Below are 21,493 nucleotides of genomic sequence, written 5' to 3' on the forward strand. Positions count from 1 at the left end.
TGAAAAGCCCCACCTATGACCACATGAGGTTTGGGGGACATCTAGACACAAGCCGGACACAGCAGTGTAGAGATCAAACCCAGGCCCTGTACATTCTAAGCAAGCGTTCTACTTTTGAACTATACCCCTAGGCCTACACAGAGTTTCTTAAATCCTCTTGTATAAGTGATACATGTTTCTTCTACCCATATTCCACTGACCTACTGATGTGGATGGGAGAAGCCTTGTAAGAGGAGCAGTAAATGTATTAGAACAAACAATATTATTTACTGCAGTGGGATACTATACTATAAGAAAATTCAGATGTACATTGCTTCTTGGTAATTAATACAGCAACCTTGCCTTTGAGCAGCACACAGATAAGAGAATTGGCCACAGCTAATTCTCAGTCTATGTTCAGGCTGTTACTGCTATTGATGATAGGTTATGTTCAGAGAAATGAATGAGTTTGTTGAAAAGAAATGCAAAGAAGTTTATTCATAATTCATTACTTAAATTATGATATTTATTACTTGCCAACTTTTATACCCAGTATGTTATCCTAGGTTGAGAGGGAATTACTATTATTTTTAAAACCCAAAACTTAGTTTAGTAGAGAACTCTCAGCATTATTTAGTGAGCTGCTTCTCTTGTATTCTTCATACAACACAGTTATAAAAGCCTCTAACCTAGGTCTTTGCACATAAATAAATGCTTTTGCTAGTTGGCTGAATGAGTTTCTGGTAGTCTTCATTGTATTTATGGTTAAGACTTGTGTCTGGCACAATGATGTATCATTTGAGAAATATATCTTTAAGGACATGACGTGTCTAGGCTAAAGAATTGGAAATATTTATCAACTGTGATAAACTTCTAGGTCATCCTTTAATAGTCTAAGCCACTTTTGGCTTTCTTGTATTTCTGCCAAGTACTAGATTTTTATTTTAGTTTGAGTACCTCAGATTCCTTCATCTGTTACACAGGTAGTGAAAAACAAACAGTACAATCTGTACTGAGTCTGAAACAAGAGTTGAAGGAGAGAGATAGACTAAACAGGAAAGGAGAGAGAGAAAAGAAAGATTGAAGTCAAGATGACAGAGAAAAAGATTTGGTTAAGGTAAAGACACAGTTGTTTCAGGAAATAGCATGATTAGTGCAAGTACTTTTTCTTTTATGTTTCAAATCATAGCTGCATATTGCTAGGAATATTTTTAAAATTAGTTCTCTAGATTGACAGTAACTTTTTTTGGCCTAACTTAGGTGTATACTCTTAATGTACCAGATGCATTCTATTACTGCTATAGTCCAGTCTCTGGGAATGCCAACGGAAAAGACGCCATCATGGAAGCAATGGCAGAGCAAATAGTTACAGTATGTGCTACTTTGGATGAAAATCCTGGAGTAAGATATAAAAGGTAAGGCACAGTAGTGCATCTCATCTACAGGCAAGTAATAACTCTGTGCTTTTTTGTATTGATTTGCAAAATATACTTTCTTTGTACAATTACATTGCTCTATATGTAGGACATTTTAAATTTAAGGCTTAAATTTCAGATTAATGCTTCTGTTACTGAATGTCAGAGTTAAATGTTATACCGTTTACAGACAGCTTTTTTTTTTCACATAAGCTTAAGGAATGCTTAGAGGAAATGTCTCTGTTATGATGTACAGTCTTGCATTTAATGTTTTATCATTAAATTTCCACCAAATTTAAATCATCTGGATACTTGTTATAAAGTCTTAAGTATCTAGAGGCCTTAGTGGGAATGTAAATTAGTACAACCACTATGGAAATCGGTATGGCGATTCCTCAATAAACTAAAACTAGAAATTCCATTTGACCCAACTATTCCCCTTCCAGGTGACTTCTCAAAATAGTTAAAGATATACTACAGTGATATATGAGTATTTGTAGCAGCCCAATTCATAATAGCTAAACCTTGAAAGCAGCCTATATATCCATCAGCAGGTGAATGGATAAACAAAATGTGGTATTTACACACAATGGAGTGTACTACTCTGCGATAAAGAATAAACTTCAGTCATTTTTCAGGAAAATGAATTCACCTTGAAACCATAATGTTAAGTGAAGTAAATCAGACGTATAAGCCTAAATATCACATGGTTTCTCTTATATGAGAAGACCAAAATATAAATAAAGAGCCAAATAAAAAGTCAGATAATAGGAAGTAGGAAGCTAGATCTTTCTTTCTTTTTTTTTTTTTTTTTTTTTTGATACTGGGGATTGAACTCGGGTCCTTGTGCTTGTGAGGCAGGCAGAAGAACCACTTAGCTAAATCCCCAGCCCTAGGTCTTTCTCTGATAGGAAGGGGACCAAGAGATGGAGGGGAGGGAAGGGAAAGGGAATTCAAAACAAATTAAGATGTGTTATATACATGCACCTACTCCCCATGTAATCATTATGTATTGCAAACATGTACTAATTAAAATTTAAAAATTTTTTCATTTTATAACCATTTTATAAATAAGTTGTGTGGTTCGGTTTTTTGTTTTTGTTTTTGTTTTTGGTACCGGGCTTCAAACTCAGGACCTTGTGCTTGTGAGGCAGGTGGCGGAACCACTGAGCTAAATCTCCAGCCCTGTGTAGTTTAGTTTTAAAATTCAACATTATGATATCAAAAGAAAGATAAAGGTTTAAATATATTTTCTATTTTTAGTAAGCCTCTAGATAATGCCAGTAAGCTTGCACAACTGGTTGAAAAGAAACTTGAAGACTACTACAAGATTGATGAAAAGAGCCTAATAAAGGTAATATATAAAAGGAACATAGTGACTATACATAAAGTCTATGTTGTTTATATTCATTTTCTAATACTGATGTGGGAATCGTTAACATAAACCTCCAGAACTGATTTGAGAATCATTAACAAAGACAGTAGTGAAAACCTTAGTAGTGTGGTCTAGAGGGGAAGATATAAGCATTGGTGTCCACATCTTAGCTCTGCCATTTAATTCATAGTTATATTAATTTGGACAAATTATATAAATTACACCAAAATTTTTTTCTATAAAATGGGGATAACAATAGAATACCTATTTTATAAGTTATTGAGCAGGTTAAATGAGTTAATATTTATAAAGTCCTTAGAATAATCCTTTCCAATGAGTTAATATTTAACAAATGTTGGAATTCCTGCGATTACTAGCTGCGACCTTGAGTTTTTTCAACCTGTAAATACAGATGAAATAATAAGTACCTTTATGTAAGAGCTTAATGAATGATGGCTGTTGTTACCATTTTATAAAGATGGTGTAATTGGAGACTAAGGTTGGACTGGGGAATACCAGCTTGTAGGTGTGGTTAGAGAACAGAGCCCGAGGATACTGGCAGAGGTGGTACCAGAGGACTGGGAAGCCATATTACAATAGCTGGAGAATGAAAGGAAGAAACTGTTCATAGTTTAGAAGAGGAAGCCACCAATTACAGTGCTATATAAGTGCAGTGAGAGAATAATATATGGAGTACAACGGGAACATAAGCTGGGGCGTGGAAGGCACCCTAAAGGAAGAAACTCTTGAGCTTCAAAAATTATTATAACATAGAGCTCACTTCAGCAGCACATATACTAAAACTGGAATGATACAGAGAAGATCAGCAATGCCTTACACAGATTAGCAATGCCCTTGCACATGTAGCAGGCTTAAATATTATATGATTTTTCTTATTTTTTGGTACCGGGTATTGAACTAGGGTCCTTGCGCTTGCAAGGCAGGCCACCGAACCGCTGAGCTAAATCCCCGGCCCTGTATGATTTTTCTTATATGAGAAACCCAAAGTATAAATAAAGAACAAAATAAAGGATGGATGGTAGGAGTCAGGAAGATGGGTTTTTTGTTTTTGTTTTTGTTTTTTTTTTTTTGGTACTGGGGAGAGAACTTGGGACCATGGATTTGCAAGGCAGGCAGGCAGAACCACTGAGCTAAATCCCCGGCCCAGGAAGATAGAATCTTTTGCAAATGGAAAAGAGACCTAGAGATGGAGGGAGAAAGGGAAGAGGAAGGAGAAGTAAAAAGAATTAAGATGTGTTACATGCATGTACATATCCTCATGGTGAATGTAATCATTATGTCCTGAAAACACACTAAAAATTGTTTTAAAAGAATTATAATAAAAGAGTTTATTGCATACGTAACAAGATTCTTTGGATAGAGGTATAGAAACGAGGCAAAATTTACCACTAGAAAGCTACACTGTAATAAAAACTGCTGGAAGGAAGGATGTTAGTTTAGATGTTATATTACTTTAAAAGCTAACCATTTTTGGTTTGAAGATACAATAAAAGCTGTTCTTCTGATCTATTTTGTGAAGATAAAATGGCTAAGTATAAATGAAGAGGTATACAATCATATTAGTAAATATGTTTAGTTCTTCTCAATTTCAAAAGACAAGCACAAACTACATAAAGTAACAAACTTGTCTTTTCCATTCTTTCTGCCTGGGAAATTGTACCTCCTTCAAATGCTTGATACCCCTTTTTCACTGATAAAATGACCCCTTTTGATCTGGTAAATGTCACCTCCTTTTTGAACCCTTTTCTGACTTAAGGTCAACATAAGTGTCATTAAGTCCCAAGCTCTGATATAGCACTTATATTGCAGGGTCTTTTTCCTTTTTATTTCTGAAGACTCATAGTTCACATATATTGTTGGCTTTCACTATGATTTTTTATCTTAATTGAGATCAATATAATCTTTTAAAATAGCACAGAGATTAGAAACACAAGTATTCAAGTGAAGCAGTCTTGAATTTGAAACTCCATTCTGCCACTTACAACCTGTGTGACTAGGCAAATTACTTAATTTCAAGCCCTACTGCCCTCAATATCAAATATGATACCTGTCTCACAGGGTTGCTATAAGAACCCTGAAATAATACATCTATTAATTGAAGTTTTATGTGTATTTTTGTTGTTGTTGTTTTTTGATACTAGGGATCAAACTCAGGCAGGCATGATGCCACTGAGCTGAATCTCCAGCCCTGCATGTGTATTTCTTGCATACCAAAATTTTTAATCACAGTGATACATGCATACCCATGTTTATTGCAGCACGATTCATAATTGCTAAATTTTGGAAGCAGCCTGTATGTCTATCAACAGATGAATGGATAAAGTAAATGTATATATAAATAAATAAATGTCATAAATAAAGATAAACTTGAGTCATTTTTAGGAAAATGCAGGCTCCTTGGGAACATCAAATGATAAGTGTAGTAAAGCAGACATAGAAGCCTAAATATCCCATGGTTCCTCTTACATAAGAAACCCAATTATAAGTAAAGAGCAAAATAAAAGATAGATAATAGGAAGTAGAGAGAGACCTTTCTCAACTGAGAAGGTCAAAAGATGGAAGGAGAGGAGAGAAAGGAAATGAAAAAAGGAATTATGAACATGCACTAACACCATACAAGAAGTGTGTGTACTACAAACACTAATAAACAATTTTTTTAAATGTCTAACAAAGTGCTCAAGTAGTAGCTATTATTTATACCTTATATCCATTTTAGTGTGTATGGAGCTGAATTCATAATAAAATAAGCCAAATGTTACTTTCTTTGGAGATCGAACCAGGGTCCTTGTGATTGTGAGGAAGGCAGTAGAACCACTGAGCTAAATCCCCACCCCCAAATGTTACTTTCTTAAAGGAAAAGTTAATATTGGGCCAAGGATTTAGCTCTGTGGTGCCACCGCCTGCCTCTGAAGTGCAAGGTCCCAAGTTTGATCCCTGGTACCAAAAATAAATAAATAAATAAATAGATATTTTATATATATTATTGTTAATTACACCCTCTAATTGCGAGAGCTTTTAGTTAAGTAGTCTTGGTTTTTGCCATGTGTGCCACTCATATTTTCCTCTTTCGATATAGCTTCACATTGTTAAGGAATTAACCATTTGTTTTATTGTGCTTTTGGTGGGGAAAAAGATAAGAATTTAAGAAAAATCTACTTTTATAAAAATGTGTTCGCACAAAGAAATTGAATTTTTTTTTCTTGTTATCCTAGGGTAAAACTCATTCCCAGCTCTTAATAATTGATCGTGGCTTTGATCCTGTATCCACTATCCTACATGAACTGACCTTTCAGGCGATGGCATATGATCTACTACCAATTGAGAATGACACATACAAGCAAGTATAACTTGACAAATATATAAAGGGACAATATAAACAGGATAATATATGAGTGCTTTATGGCTTACATAGGAATCACAAATCTGAAAGACATATATCCTTTTTTATTCAGACATTTTATCTGTCTCTTCTGTAATTATTGAAATATATGCTGAGCCAGACAAGGTGGTGCATGCCTATAATCCTAGCACTGGGAGGCTAAGGCAGGAAGATTCAAACCCCATCTAAGCTTTAGAGTTTTTTGAATGTGTTTGTCTCATGAGTCAAGAAGAGAGCTACATTTAAATATGTAGAATTCGGACTTTTCACTTATATTAAGAATAAATATCAGGGCCCTCCTTAACATGTTTGAAGTAGAAACCATATTCAAAATTGTTAAACTATAATTATTGTGAATTATGAGCCCAGAAGTATCTTGTCAGTATAATCAACTTTAAAAGATTATGATACTAGAAAACAAAATAGAATGGCTATTAGAATCGGCACAGTTTATTTAGTCCAATGGATTGCAAGTTTAAGCCCAGCCTGGGCATGCTAGTGACTTAGTGAGACACTGTCTCAAAATTTTTAAAAAAGAGCTGGGCGTGGTGGTGCACACCTGTAATCCCAGCACTTGGGAGGCTGAAGCAGGAGGATCGCTGTGAGTTCGAGACCAGCCTGGGCTATACAATGAGTTCCAGGTCAGTCTCAACTACATAGTGAGACCCTGTCTCAAAAAAAAAAAAAAAAATTTTTTTTTTAAAGGACTGGAAATATTGCTCCAGGCAAGGGTCCTGAGTTCAATCCCTTGTACCACACACAAAGAATAGGCACAGTTTTACCATTTTTGGTACTTCCTTACTTAATCTTGACATAAACATACTTACTTTAAAACTAATGTCAAATAAAAAGCTAAATGAAAAAATGAAATAGTTTTCCCATAAAAGAACCGTTTTACTTATCTTTGCATATCGTTTATAGAAGGCCAGGGATTTAGCTCAGTGGTGCTGCCACCTACCTCACTAGCGCAAGGGTTTGAATTTGATCCCCAGTACCAAAAAAAAAAAAAACCCACCACCTGCCTCACTAGTACATCATTTATGGGTGTGTGTATATGTATAAATTAATTAAATGTTTTTCAATATAATGATCACTAAATCCAAACTGGCAATTTTCAGGGCTGGGGATTTGGCTCTGGGGTTCCGCCACCTGCCTCAAAAGCACAAGGGCCTGAGTTTGATCCCTGGTATCAAAAAAAAAAGTCAAACTGGCAATTTTCAGAAAGCCACGATTATTGGGCTGGGGATTTAGCTAAGCGGTTCGGTGGCCTGCCTTGCAAGCACAAGGACCCGAGTTCAATCCCTGGCACCAAAAAAAGAAAGCTAAGATTATTGCTTGAGCACAGTAGTAAAAATGAAAATTAATTTCTGAAATTTTATGTTTAATTATATTTTAGTAGTTCTTCTAAGAAAATAACTTGATAATTGATGATACTTAAGTTTTTCTTAAACCAAATATTGTTAAAATAATTTTGTATATTGTATTTTTATCTTCACTCTGTTTATATCCTGATTTCTGAGTTTTTCTTTATTTGTACTCAATGTTTGTTAACATAGGACATCAGTGTAGCTATTTTTCTAACAAAAATGTTGTTTTAAGCATTGCATTTAGAATTTCCAGGAGCAGTGTTATTTATCTCTGTTATTCTTTAGGTCTATATATCCTTCCTGAACTTCAAACTCATATCCAACTATCTACTGGATATGTCCACTTGGAATGTCTAAAGAACACTATAAACTTCCAAAGCTGAAATCCAGATCTCCTCTTTTGAACTGCTCCAATTACAGTCTTCCCCATGGCAACTTACGGTTCATTTACACCCAAAACTTTAGTCGTCTCCTCTCTCACATCTTACAACCAATTAAGTCCAAAAGCATTGGATTAATCCACAAATCTTTATGGACATATTTTTGAAATCTAACCAGAATCCAAACTAGTCCGAGTCAGTGTAATTTTTCACTTAGTTTATTGCAACAAACTTCTGGCTGATCTCTAGTGCTTCTTCTATGTTTGAGCGCTAATCAGTCTCCCCTCAACATAAAAAAAGAAAAGGTGTCATAAGACCTAGGTTGCTTTGAATCACTTTGCTTCTTCAGAATTACCAGGGTTTTGTTTTGTTTTGTTTTGTTTTTTTCAGTTTCTTTTCAGAATTTTTGATTGTAAAAATGTTTCTTCCACTTTGGGGGCAAAAAGTCCAGAAGTTTTATGCATCTGTCTACTTGTAGGTATAAAACAGATGGGAAAGAAAAGGAGGCAATCCTGGAAGAAGATGATGACCTCTGGGTCAGAATCCGACATCGACATATTGCAGTTGTGTTAGAGTATGTGAAAACCTTTTTAATTTTTATTCCATATCTTTAAAATATTATGTATATTTTATAACTTTAAAAGTTTTTTTAAAGAATTCTACTTAAAGAATTCTTTCACAATTTGACAGAGAAATTCCAAAGCTTATGAAGGAAATTTCATCAACAAAGAAAGCAACAGAAGGAAAGGTAAGAGTCTTAATTTTCAAAATAATGGTAAAAGGGCCAAGGATTTAGTTCAGTGGTTCTGCCGCCTGCCTGGCAAGCACAAGGACCCGAGTTTGATCCCCCATACAAAAAAAAAGGTAAAGGTGAATTTTAAACTTTGTCATCAGTTTTTATTATATTTAACTTTCCATTTGGGAAACATTCTTTTTTTTTGGTACCAGGGATCGAACTCGGGTCCTTCCTTGCTCTTGCAAGGCAGATGGCAGAACCACTGATCTAAATCCCAGCCCTGGGAAACATTCTTAACATTCAAAGAAGTAAAGAAAATAAACTCCCATATACCCATTATCTCATTTCAAAAATTAGCAACATTTTTGTCAGTCTTGCTTCTTTAAAGTTTATTTTAGAAAGACCATTTAGTCTTTTAAAAACACATTTCATCAATGTGTTGTTGGGATGTTTTATTTTAAGGTATATTTTACATAAGTAAAGCATACAAATCTTAAATGTATCCTGGATAGTTTTTTTATTTATGCATTTATGGAACAACCAGCTAAATCAAGAATACAGACTATTTCCCTCATACCAGAAAGTTTCTTCTTATCCTTTCCCAGTCAGTTCCCTCCTGCCAAAAATGAACTCTTGTTCTGATTTCTATCATCTTATATTGTTTTTACTTGTACTTGAATTTCACGTAAATAAAATCTTATGCTATGTGCTCTTTTTTGTCTGCCCTCTTTGACTCAATATGAAATTTTGAGCTTTGCCAGTGTTACGTATTTCAGTAGGCTTTTTCCCCCATTTTTTGTAGTAGTAATATCATTCTGTGTATACTGACACAAGTTGCCTGACAATAGGATATATTCTGAGAAGTGTGTCAGCAGGAGATTTGGTCAGGTAACATTATTACAGTGTGTTTACACAGGTTAAAGCAGCTGTAGTATTACAAGGTGATGTGATCTCTTTGGGCTACCATCATGTGTGGTCCATTGTTGACTGAAACATTGTTAATGCAGTACATGATTCTCAGCAGAATTTTGGCAAATGAGCTTGAGTTACGTGTTCTACAGCCCCTTGAATCATTTTCAGAAGGATTCAGCTGGGCTAGAGAGAACCTCCAAGATTTGGAGGTCACTAGTTACGGAAATGGAGTGGTGTATTTTAGGAGAAGGTAGCACCAGGGGCAAGAGCCTACCCCAAAGAAAAGGGTGTCTGAAAAACATTCACAGTTCCTCTAGCCTCGAAAAGCGACATTTATGTCATGTATAGTAGCGCATACCTGTAATTCCAGCTACTCAGGAGTCCAAAGCAGGAAGATTGCTAGTCTGAGACCACCCTAGACAACTTAGCCCATCTTCCACCACAGCTTCTGCACCTCAGCATACACATTGGTGCCTGAAGTGCAGGTGTGACAAGAGAGACACCTGTATAAATCTCTTAATGACACTGCCACTTTCTGTGGCTCCTGAGCCTGTTCTCGTGCATTATTTTTTTTTTTTCGTTTTTTTTTTTTTTTTTTGTACTGGGGATCAAACTCAGGTCCTTGCATTTATGAGGCAGGCAATGGAATCACTGAGCTAAATTCCCAGACCCTGAGCCTGTTCCAGGACCAAAGTCTGGATAGTCTTTAGGTCCAGTTCAGTCAGCTGCAGAATCAGTATGGCAAATGTGGTCGTTTTTCTATTCCCAGAATAAGTTTGAATGATCACAGTGTAACCCTTGATTATAAGAAAAAATGGAAGGCAGAAGGGTTTCCAAACCATAGGCTTAGATGCCTTGGAGAAGGGACTCCAAGAGGTTCATTTCATTAAAGCTGTCAATGTCTCACTCCACTTATTCTCTGTGATACCTCGGGCTCCATCCCCTTGGTCCATTGTTTCTGGATCATTGTTTCTGAACCAAAGATGTCATCCTTAGAAACTTATTCTATCACTTGAGTATTGATTACTTTCTTGTTTCACTTGTGCATTAATTTTTAATTGTATTCTAGACCTTGTGGATGATTACAGATAGTGTTGAGGTTCAGTTAAATTGCTGAAGAATAACCTTGAGATTCTCTTGAGATTTTATGTTAAACAGTGCTATGGTGAATGTATTTCATCTTTGCACTTAGTCTTAAGGCATAGTTGTAGGACTTAATGTCTGAGATGTTCACTTTGGTCTCTACTTTGTCTAGATCAGAGGATGCTAGCATTTTCTGCTAATATCCTGCTGGCATCTCTGTCCATCACTTAACTACTTAGTAGTTGTTCTCCACTAGGCCCTTGAGAATTATGGCCTGTACACATGCAGGTTAGGGGCCCAAGGGTAACTACATTACATATTTTAGGCTTATGTTCTAGCTAGCTCCTTTTTAGTACCCTGCTACCTAAACCCTGCTTCAGCAGCCTTAAACTCTGATCTTTATTCTTTGTCCAGAGAGATAATTGCTTTCTACTTTAACTCTCCTTACTTTCTCTGTGGTTTGGAAAATATCCCCCAGGGAAAAGGCAGAGTGAATGCAAGGATCACCTCTGTGCTTTCCCTCCCTCAGATGTGTCCTTCACTCAGAGTTATTTTTTATCCGTTGACTAAAAGCTGTTGTTTTTGTTTATGGAGGGAGAATTTTGATGTCAACTACTTTATTGTGATTGATATTAGAAACCCCTGATACTTTCTTTTTAAATTGTGCCAAAAGTTTAATGTTAACTAGATTCGATAATATTTAAAATTCTCTGATTGAAAGGTTATTAAGGAATTATAGAATAACAGAATCATAAGTGTGCTTAAAATATTTTTAATTTTTCCTAGATATCACTTAGTGCTCTTACCCAATTGATGAAAAAAATGCCACATTTCCGTAAACAAATTACTAAGGTAAGCAGTGTTACATATAATGTGACTTATTTTTAGTTTGTCTATCCTGTTCTGTAGCTAGCCTTAACAGTGATCTTATGGAATACTTAAGCTTTGTATCTGAGAAATATTCCCAATATCCAAGCTTCCTAGTAACTTCTCTACATGTATCCTCTAGTTTTATTCAAATCCAGCTTAAACTTTTTTATCATTGTCCTGAACAACTGAACAGAATAATTTTTACCAACCTCATAGGAAAATTCAACACTAGATTGACCCATGGTTGTTATTTTACATGCTTCTTTAAATTGTTATATATTAATATATTTAACAGCATTTAAGCTGTGTGGTGAGATAAATTTTTTTTTCACTGTTCTAGCTTTTTTTTACAAATCACTGTCAAAATAACTTTATACTTTTTTGGGGGGCAGTACCAGGGATTGAACTCGGGTCCTTGCGCTTGCAAGGCAGGCCACTGAACCGCTAAGCTAAATCCCCGGCCCTACTTTTTATCATTGCACCCTAAGCAAGAACAAATAATACAAATAAAACATTTCAAGGTTTCACTGTTGTCTTCTTACCTTAATTTTCATTACTCTCGACACAAATTTAGCACTTAAATTTTTTTTTTGCTGTCTATTGATTATCCCCTATCAGTCTTATTCTCACCTTTCTTGAGTTGGTTCCGTTGCCTACATGTTACTTTCTTTCACCTAAGCCCATACTTTTCTTTTGGCCTCTCTCAAACATTTAAAATTGCTAGTTGTACAAAAAGTAATTAAAATGCTCTAAATGATCAGTTTATTTTGTTTTTCAGCAAGTTGTTCATCTTAACTTAGCAGAAGATTGCATGAATAAGTTTAAACTCAATATAGAAAAACTCTGCAAAACTGAACAAGTATGTACAATATCAGAAATACCTACATTCATAATAAATTTCCAAAATGAACTTTGTAAGTTAGAATATATAATTTTGCTCACTGCAACTGTTGATTTTCATGGAATCACAGACCTGTAAAAGGGGACCCACTGATCAGTACTTAATACACAATTTTCCACTGTGTTAGCTTTCTGTTACTATAACAAACATCTGAAATAGTAAACATACAAAGGGTCACAGTTTTTATTTTTGTTATTAGTGTTAGGGATCAAATACCTTGTAGATACTAAGCATGCATAAGGCTCATATTTTTGGAGTTGTCCTTGTTGCTTTTAGGCTTGTGATGAGATCGCACTTCATAAGAGTGTGTGACAGAACAAAACTACACACCCCACAGCTGGACAGCAAAAGAGAGAAAGGGGAAGGGGCAGGGATTCTACCATAACCATTGGGGCATAGCCCCAGTGACCTGAACACCTCCAAAGCCCATCTCCCAATAGGTTCTACCATCTCCCAGTAGCACCACACTGGAAGTCAAGCCTTTTAACACATGGACCTTTTTGGAACAGTCCAGATTCAAACTACAGCACCGCAAACATTAATAAGCAGCCATATAGTATCTTAATTAGCATGTTTGGCTAAATGGTATGTTTTACGTTTTTGGAGCCTTATTTGGGGTTGGCATTGTTGGCAGGACTTATTCAGGAGGTGAAGCACTGACTATAACATCCTACAGAACACTGTATAGGGCCATTTTATTTGTTTTAAAAAGCTGTTTATATAATGCCTCAACTGAGTACAGCATCATGCTCTAACAGAAAATGTTAGATGCAAGTGACATATACTGAATGTCCTAGCAAAGCCAAAGGCTGTGGCACCGGCCTCCTCTAACTACTCGGGATGCTGAAATAAGAGGATCAAGCATACCAGGCCAGACTGTGCAACACAGCAAGACCCTATCTCAAAAAGGAAGAAAATGTATTCTGGTAGCTACATTCTAGTGCAAAGTTAAAAGGAAAAAGTACAATAGTAATAATATGTTTGACTTAACCTGATACATCCAAAATATTATTTCAGCATGTAATCAATATAAACATGATTAGTGAGATGTTTTCCACTCTTTTTTCCATACCAGGTATTCAAGATGTAGTATTGTGCATCCATAGCACATTTTAATCCTGGTTGACTACACTTCAGGTGCACAGTAGCCACGGTTGGCTGGGGGGCCACCACATTGGATGTGTTTAGCATTAATGGTTTTCTTCTCTGATTTATTTTGACCTTTTGCATTTTGTACAATGAATAGTTTATAAATGATAGCCACATTTTCCTATGAAATGTTAGCAGTGTTCCATTAAAATTTGGTGATTTAATAACATATTTTTAAGAGCCAGGCGTAGTACATGCATGTAATCCCAGCACTTTGGGAGGCTGAGGCAGGAGGATCATAAGTTCAAGTATGGGTAACTTAGTGATTTAGCAAGACTCTCTTTCAGAATAAAAAAGAGGCTAGGCATGTAGCTCATTGTGAAGGTCCTAGGTTCAATACCCAGTACCCCCTCCCAAAAAGGGGGGATATTTTTAACAAAAAAATTAATTTGGACTTTAGACCACTAACTTTTATTTCCATTAAGGACCTGGCACTTGGAACTGATGCAGAAGGACAGAAGGTGAAAGATGCTATGCGAGTACTCCTTCCAGTTCTACTGAACAAAAATCATGATAATTGTGATAAAATAAGAGCGATCCTGCTGTACATCTTCAGTATTAATGGTAATGGAGATTTTCATGAATTCATTAATGCCTAGTTCTGAAATCACTTTTTAATAATTGATTTACCACTGATTTTTAGAGAATCTTTGAAAACTTAAATGTAGTGGCTTAAGTCAAATTTAGTTAAAGTATATATGAAGAAAAATATGAAATTGAGAGAAGACTTAAGGGGGGATATGATTGGACTGTTTGCTCTTAAAAACTTTATGAGTACTACATAAAAACTGGAATTGATTGCAGTAGCAATTATGTGATTGTGTGCTCATATTTTTATATATCTAAGGGACCACAGAAGAAAATTTGGACCGATTGATTCAGAACGTAAAGATAGAAAATGAGAGTGACATGATTCGAAACTGGAGTTACCTTGGTGTTCCCATTGTTCCCCAAGTAAGAAATTTTACATGGTACATGTGTGGTGGTTTGCATTAATTATGTTTTTATATGTGAAAAGCTGTGTGAATAGTCTTTTTTTTTTTTTTTTTTTTTTTTTTAAGGGACAAACTTGGAAACTTTCACTTGCAAGGCAGGTGACAGAACCATTGGACTAAATTCCTGGCCCCTTCGATAGTCTTCTTACTATTACCTTATAAATTTTTATCATTATTAAGCAATTAAAATTTTGTTATCTTTCCCATATGTGAGCAGTTTGGTTAAGTAGATTTTTCTTAGTGAATTTATATTTTATGCCTTCTGTTGTAATTGTTTTCTTACACTTTTCTCTTGTTCATTATAGAAAATACCATATTTTAGTATACATTAACCTTTAGCACAGCAAAGAAAATAATAATATTCTCTTTTTAAAAATATTTAGGCTCAAGCTAGGCACAGTGGCACATACCTGTGTATCCTAGCTCTTGAGAAGCTGAAGCAATCAGATCTCAAGTTCGAGTTCAGCCTGGGCAACTTAGTGACTTAGGGAAATTCTGTCTCAAAATAAAAAATAAAAAAAGATGTTAGGAATGTAGCTTCAGTGCAATCCCCAGTACTGCCATTAAAAAAAAAAAGGCTTAAAGCCAAATTTGGAAGAACTCTTTTTAGAATGCCTCTCCTCATTGTTTTATGAAACTTTTTTTTTTTTTTTTTTTTTTTTTTTTTTTGTGGTACCGGGGATTAAACTCAGGACTTTGCACTTGCAAGGCAGGCGAGATGCTGCTCAGCTAAATCTCCAGCCCTGAAACCTTTTTTGAATAAACATATTTCCTGATGCTATTTCAAATTTTAACAGTAAAGTGCAAAAAGTTCAGTGACGTTGTATGACCACATATATTGTGATTTTTTTAAAAAAGATATTTTCACTCTCATTATCAGCCAGTAAGTTCAATGTTTTTGGTCATAAACATAATGATATTACTGAGTAAAATTACGGTTTTTTCCTCTAAATAGTCTCAACAAGGCAAACCATTAAGAAAGGATCGGTCAGCAGAAGAAACTTTTCAACTTTCTCGATGGACACCTTTTATCAAAGATATTATGGAGGTAAAAATCATTAAATTTCTACTTACATGTGAGCACAACACTCGGCCTTTGTGCTCACTTGTCAGTGCCACTTCTGCTATCATGCCTTAAATCAGTGGTCTCAACCTTTTGACCGTGTGACCATGGTAAACCTGATGTTTGTACTATATCTGTACATATAATATATATATATGTGTATATACATATATAATGTAACACTGAAAAGGGGAAAATTTTTTAAATGAAAGGGAAAACTTTCCACATCTCATTGGGTTGTCTTGAGTGTCCCTAGGCCCAGTTTAGAGCCACTGCTTTCAAGGGCAAGGCCTTAGTGGTGTGTCAGAGCTAAAAGGTCCTCATTCCAAAGCAAGAACCTTCTAAATGAAGAAAGGGCTGCAGTAACTATTGTTTTAATAAATAAATTATTACATTACTTTTTGAAAATACTTCTAGGTTTCAAAAAAAGGGCTAATTTTATTATATTAAATATGTGTATATCTTTAGTGTTCATTAGTAGAAAGTACACGTTTTGATCTTTATGCACAATAAAGTCCTGAATTTACAATATTTTCTTGATGATGTAAACTCTTTTCTTCCCTAGGATGCCATTGATAATAGATTAGATTCAAAAGAATGGCCGTATTGTTCCCAGTGTCCAGCAGTATGGAATGGCTCTGGAGCTGTAAGGTAAAACTTATAAATAAAAGTCAGTGAAATTTACATTATGATACTACAAACTGAAATTGAAAATAGTACAGTTATTCATACTGGGCAACTCTCTTTAAAGTATATAGTCACATAAGAGGTAGTTTTGTTTTTTTTTTTTAATTTGTTTTAAATAAATTCAGGTAACCAGCATGAAAATGTACTTTATTATCTTTAAATATCTCATGAACCTAAAAACAAAGTCCCCATCTCTTTCTTCTTAATGTCACAGAGTGATTAATCCTTTTGATAGTTTTTGTGATGAAATATTTGAAACATTCAGAAAGATACAGAGAGGGCCGGGGATTTAGTTCAGCGGTTCAGTGGCCTGCCTTGCAAGTGCAAAGACTAGAATTCAATCCCCGGTACCAAAAGGAAAAACAAAAACAGAAAGATACAGAGAATATTATAATTCATTCCTTTAACTTAAAACCCAGGTTAACAAATAAATTATAAATACAGTTCAAACTTCCTTGTATATCACTTTCTGATTTTATTATTCTTTCTTTCTTCCCTATCTTAAATTTGATGTTTATCTTTAACATTTTTCTATCTATAGTTGCATCCTAAACAGTGTCTTGAGTTGTATTTGCAGGATATTTTTTCTTGGTCTTTGGCTCTCTGCAGTCTATCTTTGTTCTGTCTAGGTGCAGTTCTCTTTGTTTTTATTCTACCTGGAGTTTGTTGAGTGTATTGGATGTGCAAGTTAATAATTTTCAGCAAATTTGGGGGACTGGCACTATTTTTTCAACTGTTCTTTCTGTACTTCTGTCTCTCTCCTTCTGAAATTCCTGTTACATATGTTGGAAGAACTGACATTGTTCCACAGGTCACTGAAGCTCTGTTTACTTTGTTCTTTAGATTTGTAGTATCTGTTTATCTTCAGATTCTCTAATTCTTCTGACATGGCAGATCTGCTTTTGAGCTCATCTAGTGACTTTTTCATTTCAGCTATAGTACTTTTCATGTTTAGAATTTCCATTTGTTTCTTTTTTAGGTTTTCTTTTCTTTCTCTTTCATTTGTGGTATGCAGTATCAAACACAAGGCCTCGCTCATACTAAGCAGGTATTTTACCACTGAGCTGTATCTTCAACCCTAAACTGCATTTCTAACTGCTAAGCATATTTTTTTCTTATTTGTAATAACTGCTTTGAAGTTGCCAAATCCAAAACCTGGATCTAAGATCTGGATTCTGAGCATTTGCTCTTGAATATCTTTTAACTTCTCAGGTAAGAAAAGTGGTCAACTGTATACCTAAAATGTACCAATAAACTCAATGAGAGAAAAAGAAAAGTGGTCAATATGCTTAAGATTCAATTCAAAATCTAAATCTACCCAAGATCAGTTTATATTGACTACTTTTTTTTCCCAAAGTGAATCACACTTTCCTATTCTTTGTATATCTACTTTTGGTTGAAAATTAGACCTTTCAGAAAATGGGTTAGAGTTAACTCTCTGAGTTGCTTTGTATTGTAATAATATGTATGGACTTAAACTAGAGAATCTTTCTCTCGCTGTATGTAGCCATTAATATCTTTGTTGAGTTTTTTTAATCTTAATTTTTTAACTTGACTCTTAGTGGTTGCCTCTGTGCATAGTAGTTCAGAGATCAATAATTGTCTGGGCAGAGGTTATACATTGAAACTTCAAGTTTGTATATCCTTTGCAGATCATCTGAGTGGGTTAAGGAATGCATTCCAACATAACCAGCACTTGAATCTCCTGGGATTTTTTTTCTTCTCATATTTTCCCTGGTTGTTGAGGTTTTCCCTGCACATTGTAGTTTAACAGTCTGCTAACTGACTAGAGAGTTTATCTTTGCCTTCTTTGGATTATTCACTTCCAAGACTTCCCTGTTAAATTTCTGACCTGTTTGCTGCCCAGCTCAAATTGAAAGCATATCATTAAGCTCCCAAAGCTGCAGGTCTTCTTGCTCTGAAGCAGGAACACCATTTTTAAGTGGCAATACATGCAAGACTTTGTAATCCTGCCACTAGCACTCCACCTTGAATCAGGTCTTCCACCACTGGCAATAAAACTGCTAGTTTTCACTGCCAGCTTGAAGTCAGTAAAGCTATAGTTTCATAGATGGTAGAGAAGGGGTAAGTTGTAGTCTCAGACTAGAAGGTCACACATTGACCACCACCTTTCTTACCTGATAAATTAAAAAATAAGCAAGAGTAAATGCTCAGTTTATTGTCTGGTATGTATGTATGGTCATTTTCTAGTTGATCTGAAATGTTTTGGTTTGGGGTTTTTTTTTTTAATGTGTTTTGATTTGCTCACAATTTAATTCAGCCGTATATACTTGTTTCTTAGAAGGGAATCTCCTAACTTACCTTATTCCACCATGATTACAAGTCCTCTTTATCTTACTGTCATGGCTTATGTCTGTGTTCCGACTTATGTATAGATGTCCCCCATAGCCTCATTGGGTCATAGGTGAGGCTTTTCAGAGGTGGCTGGATCTAGGGTGTGTGATGCTGGAATTAAGTGTGTGATGCTGGGATTAAGGGTGTCTGACTAAATTAGTCCACTGATTAGCTTGGCATAGTTCTGGGTGTGGATAATAGGAAGGCCCAGGCTGGGTGTGAGTGCTGCCTGCCCTATGAGTGTGTAGGCTGGATAGAATGTAAGGGACAGAAAGAGGGCTGTTGTCATCACTTGCTGCTAGCTACTTCACTGCTGGCTGCCTTTTCCCTGTGCTGCCTTGCTAAGGACTATTTCTCCTCTGTGATGTCCCTCTGCCATGCTGGCCCTGCCTTGGAGCCAGCTGACCATGGACTGAAACGTCTATAAACTGTGAGCCAACGTAAGCCTTTCCTCCTTTAGCTTTAGGTTTTGGGCATTTTGTCTCTGCATTGAGAAAAGTAAAAAAGAAAGTTGTTTTTAAAACTTTGTGTAAATGGTGTCAAAATACATTTGTCCTCCGGTACCAACCTTGTTTCCCTTATGTGTATGGAATTTATCCCAGATTCATATATGGATAAATTTTCACTGCCAGTTGGTATATAGTTATATGAGTATCCTATTTTGTTCATCTACTTTCCTCATGTTAAAATTTAGACTGTCAAAACTGGCATTGATGGCTGGGGATTTAGCTCAGTGGTGCCGCACCTGCCTCGCGAGCGCAAGGTCCTGAGTTCAATCCCCAGTATCAAAAAAACAAAACAAAACAAAACTGGCATTGAGCATTCCTGTACATCTACATTTATTAGAGAGGCTAGAGCTTTTCTTGGACTTCTTTAGTTCTTTCCCCGCTTCTCTCCAGAGTGTACTAGTTTTTTTTTCATGTAGCAACTATCTTTAGAACTTTATTATACAGAGCTGGGAATTTAGTTCAGTAGTTCTGCTGCCTGCCTTGCAAGCACAGGACCTGAGTTCAATCCCCAGTACCAAAAAAAAGAAACGAGAATAATTTTATTATACATATTTGACTCAACAAAGTTTGAGAGTAATTAGTACCTTTGCCCTGAGCAATCATATACTTTACTTTTGTCTTTTTTAATTCCAAACTTAATGGTCAGGGTTAGTGTTATTTTTTATTTAGTTGTGTGTGCATGTTATTCAGTTACATTGCTCATCACTTCTATATCCTTTTTGTGGGCACAGTTACCTTCCTTCAGAACTGTTTCTATAGAAGTTGCTTCAGTGTAGACTATTGGTAGTCGCTAGTTTTGGTCCTTGTTCTTACATGACAGCTTTAGCAAGCTGTGAATTTCTAGGTACACAGTACTCTTCACCAAACACTTTTAGGTAATATTCTGCTGTTCTAGGTCTTGAGACAGTTGTGGGGAAGGGTGTGTTTTCTTTCAGCAGTGTCCTTTGTGGAAAACTTGCCTTTTTCCTTGGGTTGTTTTTTGCCATTGATACTCTTTACATGTTCTATATTATATATACTTAAGAGTTTGTTTTTCTTTCCTTGTGGTTTTATTATGTTTCTTCAATTTGAGAATTCATAGCTTTCAAACATTCCTCAAATATTGCCTCTTCTGTATCCTTGGTTTTCTCGAAGGAATTTATTATCTTCATATCTCATGATTTTTTATTTCTTTTTATGTTTCATTCTGAAATTTTTTTTTTATTTTTAGTTTTCAATTCTGTAGTTCTCTCTTTAAACTGTGTTTGCTATTCAAATTCTTTTTATTTTCTCTTTTCAGTGACTATTCCATTTTGGAAGTTCTATTTATTTTTCAAATATACTTGAATTACATAATTGTTTTCAGAAGTATTTCTTCCTTTTTTTTCCTTTCTTAGTGTTTTTCTCTTTTGAAAGTTTTAAAACCAGAGTTGTGTTTTTGTATGTATGTCCTTACTTTATCTTGTGTGTGAACAAAAGTATATTTTCTTCATGTTTCATCTTTCAAAACCAATTCCTGATTCTTTCTCCTTTTGTTTACTGCCTCAACACTCTTTAAGTTGGTGGATGGATAAAAATGATCATGCCAAAGGCTAGACTAAGAACATTGTTAAAAGTTTACTGTGGCATCTTTACTGCAGAGCCTTAGGGCTGATATGGAACTATAGCTTCCAAAGTGGGTAATAAAATGATCTATTGGGTACACATTTATAATTTATAAATTAATATATTTACTTATAAATGTTTAGTTTTTTTTTTATTGAGGTTATTGGTACAATCTAGGTATACAATACAATTACATTCATCATTGGGATTCTGTACCTTTACATAATAGGTCTTGATTCTCATTTTTCCCCTTGTCCCTGCCCTCCCTTCACCCCCTCCTCCCCCCCCCATTTACAAACACTTTATTTCCATTTTTTCAGTTTCTCATATTTGTTTCCTCTCCCTTATTACCTTTCCCCCACCCTTCCCACTTTCCCTACACCTTTAGCCCTTTACTTCCTATTTCACATTATTAATTATCTCATTAGGATCCTGTGTACTATTATAGTTTTTCACACCAAAGAAACTATTCGGTATTTCAGTTAAAGAAATCTCTGTATGAACATTAAAAATAGGGAATCCTAAAATAAAACTAAAAAGGAAAGAAAAAGAGAAAAGGCAGCGATGTAACATTAAAATAATCCTTAATTCTGGAGATGAAAATGGTCCCTGAACATATTTAAATTGCTTCTTGCTGTTGTAGTCTTATATTATTCTTTTTTTTTTCATTATTTAGAGAATACTTGATTAGTTTCTGTAATCAAACCCACGTAGATATGACCTTACATATTTA

At 35.2% G+C, this 21,493-nt stretch overlaps 1 protein-coding gene and 1 pseudogene across 5 annotated transcripts in view; both read left to right on the forward strand.

Annotated features, from left to right (window-relative positions):
- Positions 1-21,493, forward strand: part of Stxbp3 (syntaxin binding protein 3) — a 52,199-nt gene that overhangs the window by 22,370 nt on the left and 8,336 nt on the right. For 4 of the 5 annotated variants that reach the window (XM_019204803.2, XM_019204804.2, XM_010605937.3 and 1 more), the window contains 11 exons: positions 1,240-1,394; positions 2,658-2,748; positions 6,003-6,127; positions 8,395-8,490; positions 8,607-8,664; positions 11,434-11,499; positions 12,296-12,376; positions 13,993-14,131; positions 14,415-14,521; positions 15,518-15,610; positions 16,191-16,276. In XM_019204803.2, the coding sequence (XP_019060348.1) occupies positions 1,240-1,394; positions 2,658-2,748; positions 6,003-6,127; positions 8,395-8,490; positions 8,607-8,664; positions 11,434-11,499; positions 12,296-12,376; positions 13,993-14,131; positions 14,415-14,521; positions 15,518-15,610; positions 16,191-16,276 (1,097 nt within the window). The remainder of the gene's footprint in view (positions 1-1,239; positions 1,395-2,657; positions 2,749-6,002; positions 6,128-8,394; positions 8,491-8,606; positions 8,665-11,433; positions 11,500-12,295; positions 12,377-13,992; positions 14,132-14,414; positions 14,522-15,517; positions 15,611-16,190; positions 16,277-21,493) is intronic. The other variant, XM_033758195.1, reaches the window with a different exon arrangement.
- On the forward strand, positions 3,543-3,670 carry LOC117284045 (annotated as a pseudogene).

The sequence above is a fragment of the Fukomys damarensis genome, unplaced genomic scaffold (assembly GCF_012274545.1).
Source record: "Fukomys damarensis isolate Sample0158 unplaced genomic scaffold, DMR_v1.0_HiC HiC_scaffold_33, whole genome shotgun sequence".
NCBI classification, from domain to species: Eukaryota; Metazoa; Chordata; class Mammalia; order Rodentia; family Bathyergidae; genus Fukomys; species Fukomys damarensis.